The 15,106-nt window shown below is 43.1% G+C and overlaps 1 protein-coding gene across 1 annotated transcript in view; it reads left to right on the plus strand.

The window, feature by feature from the left end:
- The first annotated feature begins 910 nt into the window (after positions 1–910).
- Positions 911–15,106, plus strand: part of SASH1 (SAM and SH3 domain containing 1) — a 190,668-nt gene continuing 176,472 nt past the window's right edge. The window contains exon 1 of the mRNA XM_033143957.1: positions 911–1,037. Coding sequence (XP_032999848.1) covers positions 996–1,037 — 42 coding nt within the window. The 5' untranslated portion in view covers positions 911–995. The remainder of the gene's footprint in view (positions 1,038–15,106) is intronic.

The following is a 15,106-nucleotide window of genomic DNA, read 5'->3' on the forward strand; positions in this document are numbered from 1 at the left end:
TGGTATTCAGAAGCATGTTGCCTTCTATACTAGCCTACAGCTACCTATCTACCCACATCATAGTCCTGAACCAGCTTGTCCAGCCCTCCCCTCCATGCCAGCTAATTGTTAAAGCAAAATCAATCTGGGAGGGCAAACTACATAAGAAACTCTGATATAACTAAATAAATTTTGTGGTGGTGATTAGAGGCCAACTAGATTAGCACCTCATATTTACCTTGGAAATAAAACTTCCAATGCAGTAATGGGGGTCTCAATCTAGATCAGGACTACTGCAAAGGGTTAAAGGCTTTCCACGACAAGGTCCTCATCCAAACTGATGGCCCCATATCAACAATTTGCTTTTTAGAAGCTATTCACTCTGTTGCTAATTGCAAGTATGATATTGCATCTAAAATGTAGAAATAATTGTTTCCAGCAAGTTAGGGCACGGCATTGGATTCAGCTGAGTGTTTTACTCCCATGCAAAAACATCAGGCATTTGCAGAAAGTTTAAAAGAAGTAACGCCTCTTATAACAGCTCCCTTAATTTTCCATGCAATATTCATAAAGTGCACAAAAAAGTTTGTATGTTATGTACTTTCATTCACATTGAACATGCAGTATCTAATTACAAACATCTGGTCTGATATTTGGTTTCCTTCTTCATAACACCCACTAAGAGGCTGGGTTTTGCATATGAGAAACAGTATATGTAGGAGTGGCCAAGCTGAATGACACATGGTAACTTGAGCCGAACATTTTCAAATACGAATAATGCTGGGGGGGGGGGTGTCTATTCTTTCCTTGTTTCCTTATTACATGTTTTGCAACATCCAGTCAAGTGAGACATACTTAACATTTGAATCACAAAATAAAATGCCACAACCCAGATCATTTGCCACGGAGTCTCTTTGAGTCAGGAAGCGCTCAGTAAATTCTGTTCATAATTCTCTTCTGGCAGTGAAACGTTTCCTTTCTGAAAAGGAAAAGATAAATGGCATTCGCTTTTCATTATGGATACTTTTGCAAGCAAGTCTGTGTTTGAGAGGGAAGTGGTAAGTAAAATGGATGCTGAGTGAAAGTCTGTTTCTTACTTTGGAAATTTACAAGTTTAGGAATCTCACATGAAAGTGGTTATGCTGCTTAAAGGATCCAGGCTATCTCAAAATGGAAAAAGTCATTATCAGTTTTCCAGTGTTTTTGTACCGGGGATTAACTATAATTTCCCATTGGTTTTGAAATGTAAAATATAGCTTACTTTTAACGCAGTATTAAAATCACTTTTAAGAATAGAATATAACAAATGAAACATTTCTTTACTGGAATTTAAAATATCTCTCTCTGTGTGTGCATGTGTTGAAATAACAGCTTTACTTTAGGTTTATATCTCCCTGAATGAAACTGTTGAAGAAAATAGTTGATGAAGTTGTTTTAGTGGAATACAGTAAAATTATTTGTGTGTGTTTGTGTGTGTGTTTTAAATCAAATAAAAGCTGCTTTTTTAGCATTGAGAGTCTGTCACTGACACTAATAATACAACAGTCCTGACTAAAGCAAGACTCAAGGTAACAGGTAGCTATTTGATTTTTCTGCCCTTCAAAAGATTGAAGTGGGGGAGGGGAAACTATTCATGTATTATGGTGTGGATGGCCTGCAATTAGCAGGACCTACTGGTATATCCTTTCTTATTAAAACCGGATTAACTATTTTGCTAAGCAAGTACCATATGCGAATCTCTGTCCCAGGATACCTTGGTGTTTGTTTCTATATATTTTATGTGTTTGTTTATAACTGTCTATGTCAACAAATATATCCGCTGTGCATGAATAGCAGGTTTGGACCATATTTGAAATTAAGGAGGAGGGGAGAGAGAGAAAGGCCCTTGGGATTGTGTCCTCATTGAGTTGTATCCACTTCCAGCCATGCAACTTAGTCCATCCATTTTCACTGAGCCCCCCATGCCTGTCTAAGCCCTCCACCTGAAAAGCTAGTTCTGGGGTTAGGGAGCCTCTGGCACATGGCATGGAGGGCTCAAGCAGATAGCAAGGATCTAAAAAACATAGGTGCTTCTACTTCTACAAGTAGAAGTGCTTGTTGCTAAGGCAGAAGCAGAAGCAGAAGCAAGGTAGAGGACTGTTGTTGCACTTCTACATCTTTTTCAGATTATCTTTTGTGGGGAATCCCACTGAGTACTGTGGGAGGAAAGTGAGCTGTGGCAGCTTCTGGATTGTTGTAGCTTTTTCCTGGTTTAGGGGCATGTCAGAGAACTACTGGGATGACATTGGATCCAGTGCCTTCCCCTGGTCCATGCCCCCCTTTCAACCCTAGTGATATCAGAGCTCCAAGGTCATGAAGAAAGGGCTACAGAAATTTCCATGGCAGACGTAAGGGGGCATCCAACATTAGATCTCTCTCTCCCTCCAAGGTCAGAACTCTCATGATTTTGATGGCCCCTTGGGGCCATCAGGTCCCAGGGACCATGGAACATAAGGAGGAATGTGTCTGTAATTGTTTCATGTGGCAAAATAATTAAGACATCCCAAGAGAATTGTGGTGTGGTGTGGTGTGGTGTGGTGTAGTGGTTAAGAGCGGTAGACTTGTAATCTGGGGGACCGGGTTCGCGTCTCCGCTCCTCCACATGCAGCTGCTGGGTAACCTTGGACTAGTCACACTTCTTTGAAGTCTCTCAGCCCCACTCACCTCACAGAGTGTTTGTTGTGGGGGAGGAAGGAAAAGGAGAATGTTAGCCGCTTTGAGACTCCTTCGGGTAGTGATAAAGCGGGATATCACATCCAAACTTCTCCTCCTCCTCCTCTTCTTCTTCTTCTAGATAACAGCTTCAGATAAGCAGAATGAATTGGGTAATCTGCACAGATGCACATCTATATTAATGAGATCACTGGGATTCTTTGAGTCTCATTATTTAAATTTAAATATATTATTGAACAATAATATAAAATGGCTTTTTTTCTTACCTAAGAAAGAAGGGCACAAACCAACTAAAGTGGAACACTTTAAATTCCTATAGATTTCAATAGGTGAAGATGAAACGTCTGAAAGACAGGAAGAGGCCCGCTGGGCCTCAATAGTTTGAAAAGAAAGATGCTGGCAACGTAGCAATGCTAGCAGCACATTTGACTTTTCAAACAGTTGGGGGAGGGAGGGTCCCAGTGAGCCTTTCCCATCTGCAAGGGAGAACTCTTCACCTATCAGTTACCCTCTCCCTGGTCCCCTAGGTCAATTCTTTGCCCTATGAGTAATGGGAATAGGCTAGTGAGCAGTGGAAAACAGGATGCTCAAGTAAGCAGAATCAAGGCAATGAATCTGTGGCTTTTGGGATTCCTAGCTTGCTGAATTCCATGCCCTCTTTGATGAACAAGGTGATACCACCTCCAGCATCTCCTTCGCTGCCCTTCCTATATACTGTAGTTTTATATTCAGAGATAATTGTTTCCCACTGGTTCTCTCCATTCCTACAGGTTTTTGTAGTGCCCCACTATGTCACTATATCCTAAGCTTCTGGCTGTACTGAAATATTCATGCTGTGCTTTTTTTAAAAAAAAATCATCTTGTTACTTCTCATCCCACATTTGTTGCAGGATCTCTGTTTGCTAGTTTATACAGGGAAAGATATCATGCTTTGATACCAGATCTCCCCACAGTAGTAGTACTCTAATGCAGATCAGGAAAGCATGCAGTGAAGATCTGCAGGTAGGCTTTCAGCTAACAGTGCCAGACTTGCAGTTGTATGAGCAGTTCAAAGAGCTCAGCCCTCTTCCCCTTTAATTAGCTACAATGGTAAATTACAGGCAATCATTATATAGCCGTTAAGTGTTCTTCGCAGAATTAATTTTCCACCCAGAGGTCTCTTGGCATTTAGGGAGACAGTTTTGAATCAAGAACTGTAAAGGGGAAATGGAGCAAATGTGGAACAATAATACTATTATTCACTCTAAGACTGATGCTGTCAAGATTGCATGTGGTCAGTATTAGAGGTTTTCGTTTGTTTGTTTGTTTGTTTGTTTGTTTGTTTGTTTGTTTGTTTTTTAAAGTCTGAATCCAATGTTTGATTCAAGTAATTGGAAGCTCCTACTGGAAATACCCTTCCATCCTTTGGTTTTGAGTTTTCCCTAGGCATAGTCACCACATTCTTAAGCTGCCAAATTCTGCCTCAAATATCAGGTAGTGCAGCAGTAAACTTGAAAATAAATGATATATCCACACAGACCAGGCCCTAAGGGAAATCTCTGGAGAGAGAGAAATGAAAAACTCTGTGCCTTTATTGTCAATAGATGACACTTTCAATCTTGCAGTAGGACAGGAGTCCCTTCTTTGCAGTTTGAGAAACTTATTCTTCTGCACTCAGTTAAAACTGAATTTCCAACAAATGTTACTTGACTGACATGAACACTTAGGAGACAAAGTTTATTGTTTTCTAAGAACATATATGTACGTGCAGCTTTCCATAGGATGGGATCGAGTCATAAATGCCCATATGCTGGTATTAATATCCCTGCCTTAGCTCCGCTGTAATTGTGACACACACACTTTGGCCATTGTCCTGGGGAGTTCCACTGCAATCCCCTTCACATGCACACCAATCTTGCAGCCATATCACATGGTCATTGTTCCTCCTGATTCACCAGCTCCTATATCTGACACAGGTCCAGGACAGGACTGACAAACTTTCTGCACCTATATCCTCTTTAAAAGACACTTAAAAGTTTGTTCCCCTTTGCCAATATCTCTCCCTAAAGGCTGCTTGTGATTACTTTATGCTTGTTTTTTTTACTACAACGGTGCTCAAATCTAATTATAGTGTTAAAAGTGTCCCTGAAATTCAGACCTTAAGTAACTTATTTTGGGTAACTAAATGCATTCCTTTTAGACAATTGGCTCAACTGGGAAGCAGGCAATATTTTGAAAATTAAGTTGAAGGCTGTATGCTTCCCCAGAGAAAAGTCAATATAGTGATGTGTTTATCCTGTGCAATAATAATATTTGTCCATGTGAGAATATGTATGGGGATTTCTTGCATACCATATGGCTTATTACTATTCTCAATCCAAACAGTAACAGCTGCTGCAGTTATGTGAGATGAGTTTTCTCAAATTGGAGATATGCAAGACTAGTGGATGATGGAGCTGCTGCTGTCTATAGATTTATTCCAAATAGCATAATTGTCAGCTGGCATTCTGTCCACCATTTCTTCTTTCAAGCATTTTTTGTTTTTGTGTGTTGGGATACATTTTTTTTCTGGAATAAATAGCAAAAGGCTTGTAAAGAAAACAAGGCATTGACTGAATATTTCTGAAGAAAATTAAGAAGTGGTGCCACAAACTAAAGACACATTACATTAAGTAACAAGTAGGATTGCAGCCTGATCCTATACATGTTTCCTTTTAAATAAGTCTGATTGTTTTCAGTGGGGCCTGCACCCTGGTGCATACAACTGCAGCCTTGATGTGCCATATTTAGTAGTATCTTTTGACATTTAAAAGTGACTACCCCTTCAGGAAAAATTCGGCTTGGGGGATGGGTAGAGTGTATTGCATATATAGGGTCCTAGATTCAATCCCTGGCATCAATAGATAGTGTTGGGAAAGCTCCTAATCTGAAACTCTGGAGAGCCACGGCCAGTTAGTATAGACCAGAAGTAGTCAACATCGTGATCTACAGGGCTCTAGCTTCCATCAACCCCAGCCAACATGGCCAGTGGTTAGGTATGATGCGACCTGCAGTCCAGCAACATTTGGACAGCATCACATTGGCTGCTTCTAGTGTAATCAGTACTAAACTAGATGAAACAATGGTTTAGTTTGGTATAAGAATGGTGGACTAAATAGCCCAGCCTTTGCCAACTTGGATGTTTTGTAATACAACTCCCATCAGTCCCAGCCAGCATGGGCAGCTGAAAATGCTGGTGGGTTTTCAGTCCATGACACCAGTTTGGCAAAAACTGGTATAGTCACTAGCAGCATACACCTGTGGCTGTGTAGCTAGGAATATTATTTTGTGTAATCTGGTTGCTTCTCAGCTCTTTGCGTTTTCCATTTATGTTCAAATTATAGGTATTTCTTATTTCCCAATTTCTGTCGTCACTGATTTCCAACTTATTGGTGAGGCACTGCTTGTTGCTTCTTTCAGGCCTTAATTGGACATTTCCATAAATATTTGAATTCTGCTATCAAGCACTTGAATAGGGTGATTTATCAATGCCAATCAATTCTTTCAGCATCAAGAGAACATCCACATATTAAAGAACTGGTTTGCATACCTGGCCTTTAAATCCAAGCTTCTTTTTGGACGTGGCATTTAAACCTCTGTCATTTCAGTCCCAGTTCAGTCATCTGCACTTTCTCAATATACTAGGCAGTTGAAACATTGTATTCATTAGGACTTATCTCACTAAAGCACATTCAGAAGAGGGTGGAAGGCTTATAAGCAATACTCTGTAGAAGTGCCCATTAGCAAACAAAACAAAAACAAAAAAACACCCACAAAAGTCAAATGCAGGTTTGCAGCTTGATATTTCACTGACAAGTGAAATACGGTAGTTGTGGGGGTGGGTTTCTAATAGCACCATTGTGTTACGGTTCAAAGGGTTTTGCAAAGCAGTTCTTGGTACTGGTGTGAAAGTCTAAAGCAGGGGTAGGCAGCCTAAGGCCCGTGGGCCGGATGCGGCCCAATTGCCTTCTCAATCCAGCCCGCTGACGGTCCAGGAATCAGCGTGTTTTTACATGAGTAGAATGTGTGCGTTTATTTAAAATGCATCTCTGGGTTATTTGTGGAGCATAGGAATTCGTTCATTCCCCCCCCCCCAAAAAAAAGAGTCTGGCCCACCACATGGTCTGAGGGATGGTGGACCAGCCCACGGCTGAAAAATGTTGCTTCCTTTTAAGTCAACGGTATGATCCATCTGCAGTTCAGTAACTGACTTTAGGGCTTCTACATGCACATATGTATACACATATCTGCACCAAGACTTCCAAATCACAGAGCTTTCGTATCTCTTTTGGATGGGCTTTTTACTCTATATGCTACATTCTAAAAACCATTTGCTACTCTAAAACTTGACGAATAGCTGGATGTGAGTCCAATCCAAACTGAAAAGGCATAAATTGATGAGTGCATTTTGAAGTGATACGAACAGTGCTTGATATGTGATGGACTAATCACACATCTGGGACACTTCTTCAGCCACTATACAAAGTCCTCTGGAAAATATTCTCAAGTGGGTGGGCCACCAGTACACGGTTCATCACATTCCCACTGCAAAAGGAATATTTTATAGCAGTAAAGAAACAAGCTAAATAGTGTAGATAGAGCCTGCTCACCTTCCTCAGTACTGCTTGGCTTCCTCAGGCAGTAGAGAGCTGGAAGAAGCAAGTCAGTGTGCAAACTGCATGAGCCAGTCAAAATCTGACTGGTCTTCTGGAATTAAAATAGCTAAGCTTCACTTGTCTTATGTGGAATAGCTGCAAGAGAAATTAATCATGACAAGAACTGACAGCAACATAAATTGCAAGACAAAAACAGCTCCCAGTGCAACTAGTCAAGTGTGAGGAATATACTGAGCTTTTGTCCTTTCTATTTGTCTGCAGTACCAGACCCAGAATCCCCATAATTTTCATTCTAAGCACAATCCTTCAACATTATGGTGCTTTGAACATTCCTTGCAGCACAGTATGATTACCCCAATCAGAATCACAGATAGAGCAATCCTATGCTCACATTGTGCTGCGACCAGAGCTATACTGTTGGAGACATGCACAGAGATATGTGCTCAGCCCATAAAGGAAGGGGAGGGTTGAAACACACACAACCAGAAAATATAAAACGGTGTAAAAACAGATGTGTTCCCTGAAAAATACACTAGTGGCCACCAATCAGGGCCAGATCTGCCACTGCTCTCCTCCCATCTACCATGCAGATGTGTTTACTGAAGAAAGTAAGCTGCATGGTGCAGTAAAAGAATGGGGTGGGGAGAGTGCTGTTGCCCTCAGGTACTGCTTTCAAGCTTCCCATAGGCATCTGTTTGGCTGCTATCAGAACAGGATGATGGACTAGATGGGCCATTGGCCTGCTCCAGTGAGAGCCTCTTATGTTCTTGTTCAAGTGGTTTTTCTGCAAATACCCCAAAGGAAAGATATACAGTAATATTATACCACATGGTGAGCTCCTGTGGATGCACAGCTCTCTTTGTGTCAATGGTTACCACATAGAGCAATGAAGAAGTCCATTTGTGCAGCTGGGTTTTGCTATTCCAGTTCAGCACCCATGGCACTGAGAAGCAGTCCTGAGGGACTTCATCCGGTTTTGCTGGTCCCCACTGCACCGCACCCCAGAACATTCTGAATGATCCCCTGACCCGCAGTAACTGCTTGGAGGGTGCATCATTATGTAAGCTGTCCACTCATGCAACTCTGGATCTAACTCTATGTATTTCCAATTTGTGAACCAGTACTAAACTGTGGGAATTAACTAGGCGCAAACGTCATCATTATCATCATCATCTTCATCGTTATTACGGAAGGTGTTTATTGCACCCTACTTTGAAGAAATAGCACCTACTCCAGCAGAAAACATAACCGAAATCTAATGCGTGCACAGATTTGGCTTTGTTTGTGTGGCCTTGGACAAAGTGTTAAATGTCAGCCTCAACTACTGCTTGAGTAAATATTCAGGATTTAGATCACAAGTGGCTAACCTATGGACATCGTAGATGTTGTTGGGCTGTAACTCCAGTCATCCCTGATCATTGCCCATGGTGGCTGGGGCAGATGGGAGTTGGAGTCCAACGTCATCTGGAGAGTCTCAAGGTAAAGTTTGTAACCCAGATTTAGTCCTTGAAACAGGATTAGGATTTAGGAACAAAGTAATAAGTAAATCAAGATAAAGGAACAAATTTCCCCTTATCTATGAGTGTTTTCCCAAATCCATACTACACATATTGCAATTTACATGTGTTTAATTTAATATGAAATTTAATATGAAGAGGAAATGCAGCATATTATGTCCCTCTTTGAACATCTCTGGGGGAACTTGCTTTCATGAGTTACCTTTTAAAGTCCTAATTTTACAGCTCCATTGTGGTGGCAACCATGCAGCAGTTGTAAAAGATTTGAAGCTCATCCTTTCACTTTTAAAAATCTACTTTGTTTCTAATTTAACAGTTTTCTCAGCTATTACATCAAAACAAAAGGTTTCATTTTTCTTTTCTTTTTTGTTTTCCCTTGAGTTCAGTGCATAGTGATAAATTGCTCTCAGGGTAAAAAAAAAAAAAAAAACGACTGATGATGAGGAATACGAAAAACATGTTCATTATTAATCCAGACAGAAAATAATTTGACTTTTAAAAATCAGGAAGTTGGTAACTGGTTTTGTAGAAATGATTACACATATGACATGATTATTTGTCTACTTAGAAGAAAGTGGATACCATTTTTCCCATCTCTCTCTCATAAGAGAACTGAGGTACAGTACTGTGCCCTACGATTGGAAAATTACATGAATTTCCACCCATTACTGTAAGAAAATGACTTTCCTTCTATTTAAAAAAAAATCCACTCAAATAACATTTTCATGTAATTATTCACTAATATTCTGCATGATTGAATTAAGAAGGAGAGTTAAGATATTGGGAGCACAGCCAGCTGTATGGCTGCTTCAGATGGCACCATGAGGCTGGGGGGAGGCGAGGAGGAAGGCAGGAACGGGTGTCTGAATGGTGCAGCAAGATTTTTAAAGTGTTCGCCCTAGCGGCAGCCAGCAGTGCTTGGGAGCTCAACTTTTCTTGAGTAGCTCCCTACACCCCAACTCCCCCTATTGATTTGGCCAACATCCCCTGCCCTGCAAATCTGGCCTCAACTACTATTCACACTGCAAAGAAAACCTTGGCTAGCTATTAGCATGCTCACTCTGTTCTCGTGACCATTTGTGGTTCCTTCCCTGTGGTATCTATCCTCTTGTGTGTGTTTTTATGAAATGCTGCACTTTGATGCATTTCCCCCTAGGTCAGTGATCTGATTAGAGAAAAAGAATGGTCTGTCTGCATTTTAATCTGGTATTGTGCACATCTCCACCCTCCATATGAGTTATGCTACTTTCCACCTGCATTTGGTAATGCAATTAAATGACTTTGAGGAAAGTGCATTTCAGGATCATTTTCAGATACTCAGATTCACACATTCTCCATTACATGAAGAGGCAAGAGTGCAACCGCACTCACTGGTCCCGCCCTCTCCATCATGTCTCCATCGCTTTACATGTATTGTGGGTGGAAGTGTGAAACAAAAATCTTGCTCTATGTATGTAGGGTACCCACATGATTTAGAACACTCAGCATGGCTCCCTGCTCCAGACCTTTCTCAACTCAAGTGCATTTAGGGAACATGACTCCTACTGTTCCATTCTTACATGATGGGAAATGTGTGAGTTTGGGCACTAGAACAGGGCTATAGTCTTGCTTTTAGCAACCTGGTGCAACCATTCCTTCCACAAATGTAGCTCATGAGACCCCATTCATGCCAATGTAGGTGATAATAGGTAGGATGCTAAAGGAGTATGTGTGTTTGATTTGGTAAACATTTTGTACTTGCCATCAAAACTGGCTTCAAAGCTGGCTTAACGACATTTTTTTATCCTATCAATGCTAAGTGTGGCCGAGTAGGAAAAAGAATGCCGCATCTGATCTTGTATTCCTGCACAGAACAACAAGAGACAAAAGAGTGGGTGCACTAACATTTTGTATTTCTGGTGTATTGCCTTCTCTGGGGTGGAATGTTTGAGCCACATTTAGCAGCTGTGTCAGAATCACTTTGCCTCTTATCTCTGATCTTCGAAACCACAGAAGTAATCAGTTCAGAGTATCTTGGATACACCTCCAGCTAACCAAACTGTGTAAGCCACTTTAACTAACATAGTTTCACCTAAGAAATCATAGGTCTGCATAAGAGACCTCAGAACCAGAGACTGGAAGAGCCTTGATGCCTGTCTGACTCCACCCCTAGAAAAGCTTGCAAAGGGAACTGTTGATCTGATCTCTGCTGATGGCTTGGAGGGGGTACTGCACAAGCCCAACAGAATCAAGTTGCCTTAGGCATCAATGAGGGCCTATCGAGCCACACAGGACTGCTTTCTCTAGTCCTCCTCTTATTGATATGGCCAGAAGATCTGCCTGAGCAGCTGTCCTGCCTCTTTGTCTCTCTTTCAGCATCCAGCCTGTGAGGATAAGGAACCATCACAGAAAATTCTCAGCTTCCTCACAAATCACAGCTCTTACATTTGCATGAGAGAAGCTATTATAACAGTAAACTGGTTGCAGTTGGCTTAATGTCTGTTGATATGGCTTCTGTCATTAGAGCTTTAGCTGAAGCTACGTAACTCAGCTTTGCACAGATCTGGTGAGACTGTATGAGCCTTTGTCTAGTTCTCCCTGGCTTTCTTTATAATGCTTGGGTTTATCATTAGCTTTAAAAGAGCATGGTACTAGTGGACTTAAATTGACAGGGGCATTAAATAGTTCTATTATGAAACTGGTACTTGAGTAGAAAAAGAGGATGGCTTTTTAGCTCTTGATACAATTGTTACTACTGTTTGTGTAAATTAGGGTAAACTGAGATCATACATCTCAGTGAGATCTCATGCTGCTCATTTTGTGTAAAAACTAGAACACCAAGACCCATGCCATTCTGAGTCCAAGCCCCAATACTTTATGGCATATTCTTAAGAGAGGCTGGCACAAATTAGTGCACTTACCTGCATTGCAAAAAATGCCATTCTAGTTTTCCAAAAACATAGTTTGGGGACTATTCTAACAATCCTGAACAACTTTAAATACTTACAGTTTAAATATTCCCCTATCGACCAACAGGAACATAGGAACTTGTTCCTTGTATTAAATCAGACTATTGATCCACCTAGCTCAGTATTGTCTACACTCTAAATTGACTTGCAATGGCTCTCCAGGGTTTCAGAAGGGATATTCCCAGTTTTACCTGGTTAAGATGAAGATTGAACCTGGGACTTGCAGAGCAGACACTGAGCTATGGTTCTTCCTTAATTAAATATTTAATAGTCCAATTAGGCTGTGTACAAGGTCCCCATTCAGGGTGCAAATGTCCAGTTGTGATAGGAAGCTAATAATAATATTAATAATAATAATAATAATAATAATAATAATAATAATAATAATAATAATTTTTGTGTTGCGAGGGGTCAGGAGCAATAAAACCCCTGTCTTCAGAAGCCACAAATCACCAAAATGGGTCCGGCAGGCTTCCCGATCACGCAGTTCCAAAAAACTTTCACCTTCATAGCAGAGTTTAAATGCACAGCGTTCATGAAGCGAAACCCCCTGCAATATCGTCTTTGTTAATCAGCAGTCTTTAACAAACGTACACTGACTCCTCCACTGTCAGCAAAGCAGATTTATTACAGCGTAGCATAAATCAAATGCCCGGAGATGAGGCGTTCATGGCTCCTCTCCGGTACAGGCAAAAACGAAACCAACCTTCTCACACAGACTTCAGACTCGGTCTCTGAGAATTACAGCAGTCTCATATTACAAAGCATAACATCACATGTCAGTTCCTGTGTGACGGCGTAGCTAGATCTGTGTGTAACCCTTTCAGATCCTCACACCCCCTCTCGCCGGACACACAGGGCACGGTGCAGGTTGTGGCCTACACCAGATACAAACCATTACAGAATTCCCAATGCAGTTGGAACCCCAAAGGTTTGGTGAACCCATCCGCTAGGTTCTCTTGGCTTGGACAATACTTCAGTTTCACCAAGCCTGTCTGAACACTCTGACAAACATTCCTAAACCGGATGTCCAAGTGTTTGGTTCTGGACTTGAACTGTCCAGTCTCTGCCAGCTTCATACAGGGCTGGTTGTCCTCCCAAACTGTGATGGGTAAACAACACTCCCCGTTGACTTCCTGGACCAAGCACTTGTAGAACTCCATCTCCCTACAGGCTTCAGATAACGCACTGAATTCAGCCTCTGTAGAGGAGAGAGCTAGAAGACTCTGCTTTCTGGATCTCCACCCGACCAGAGCCTCCCCGTACTTGACAACGAGTCCAGACACTGATTTCCTGTCATCCAGATTCGCCCAGCTGCTGTCAGACCAGCAAGAGAGCTGTGCTCCACCTTCTGCTGACAGCTTGAGGCGCCAATCTCTGGAACCTTGTAGGTATCTCAGTACCCTCTTGATGCCATTCCAGGCATGCACACTGGGTTGTGTAGCTCACTGCCCTCGAACCCTGGTGGAGGTAGCATGTACAGAACCTCCTCCAAAGACGAGTTCAGATAAGCAACGTCCACATCAAAGTGGTGCACTACAAAGTCTCTCTGAGCAGCTACAGCTAACAAAAAGCGAAGAGTTTCACTTCTAGAAGTCGGCGCATACACCTCCGTGTAATGCAAGCCCTTCTTCAGCGTGAAGCCTCTGGCTACTAGCCTAGCTTTATACTGAGGTTCTCCAGTTGCTGTGGGTTTAAGCCTAAACACCCAGCGACTGCTCACAGCACGCTCGCCCTTGGGCAGCGTCACTTTGGAGAACACCTTCAGTGCCTTCATAGAGTCCATCTCCTTCTGCATTGCCTGGTGCCACTTCTTGGCTTCCGGCTCAGGCAATTTCTGCACTTCCTCAAAGCTCTCTGGCTCACACAGAGCCATACAAGCCCACACGCTAGTGGCTGTGTACCTTTCAGGAGGGATTCCTTTCGTGGTCCTCTGGGACCTCCTCAGTGTGTCATCGGAGTCCCCCTCTGACCCAGACGAGCTGGACTCTGCCTGTGAGTCCCTGACGTCTGGTGACTCTCCTACTGACCTGCTCCGCTTGGACTGTTCCCCTGGACCAGCCTCTGGAGACGTTCTACTGCGCTTGAACTGTCTTCCAGATCTAGCCTTTGGAGAAACTGGTGCACTCCGCGGCTCTTGCTTCGGAGTAGCTACTGGACGTGGTGCAACCTGGCCTTGGTTGGGTGCTCGGCCCGAACCACCAGAAGTGCCAGGAGTGGCAGCACCACCACCTCTCGGAGCTGGACCAACGGCCGGGGCTGGTCTGCCAGCTGGACCTGGTCCACCAGCCGGACCACCACCCAGACCACCACCACCAGCCGGTGGTGCACCTGCTTGTCCCACATCTTCAGGACCTTCCAGAATGTCAGTGAGAACTTCTGGATTGCCGTGAACACGTTTCCACCCCTCCTGCTCGCAGAACTCAGCACTGCAGCTGAGCACTACCCGAGACTGATCCTTCCCCTCAGGGTAGACGAACCTCCAGGCCTTGGAGGCTGGCTCATACCCAACGAAGATCATCTTTTGGGATCTAGGTCCACCTTTGCGGCGCTTGGCTTTAGGCAGCAGCACATAAGCCTGGCAGCCGAACACTCTCATGAAGTGAACCTTTGGCTTTTTGCCATACAACAGAGCATAGGGCGTGTCACCTACCACCGAATTGTAGGTGCGGTTCAAACAGAAAGAAGCACACTTCCATGCTTCAGCCCAGAACTTCTGAGGCAACTTAGCATCGAAAAGCATGGCTGACACCGCCTCTTGCAGCGTCCTGTTCCTCCTCTCGGCAACTCCGTTCTGGGGAGGAGCATATGGAGCTGACAACCTGTGCTTGATACCTTTCTGGCGGAAAAACCCTTGCAGTGTGGACCCTAAGAATTCCATTCCTCGGTCCGACTGAAAGCTGCGAACTTTGCAGGAAAACTCAAGTTCAACCGCAACGACCCACTCCTTGATCATGCTGGCCGCCTCCCCCTTGTGTTTGAGCGGAATCGACCATCCTGCTCTCGAGTGGTCGTCCGTGAGAGTTAGAATGAATTTGGCTCCGCCCATACTGGGCGTCGGGAACGGACCACAGAGATCTGCATGAACTAGGGCAAAACACTCCGTGGTGACTCTATCTGATCTAGGAAAATGGCACGTTTTTACCTTGGCCTGTTTGCATGCAGCACAGTCAAGAAACCGTGAGCATGGTGAAAACTCGCACCCTTGCGTGTTACCTGGGGCCTTCTTTACGTACTGCCAATTCCTATGAGAAAAGCGTCGATGCCATAAGTGTAAACAATCACGATGCATCGGCGTATTCGCGCACAGCGCCTG

The sequence above is a fragment of the Lacerta agilis genome, chromosome 3 (genome assembly GCF_009819535.1).
Source record: "Lacerta agilis isolate rLacAgi1 chromosome 3, rLacAgi1.pri, whole genome shotgun sequence".
Lineage (NCBI taxonomy): Eukaryota > Metazoa > Chordata > Lepidosauria > Squamata > Lacertidae > Lacerta > Lacerta agilis.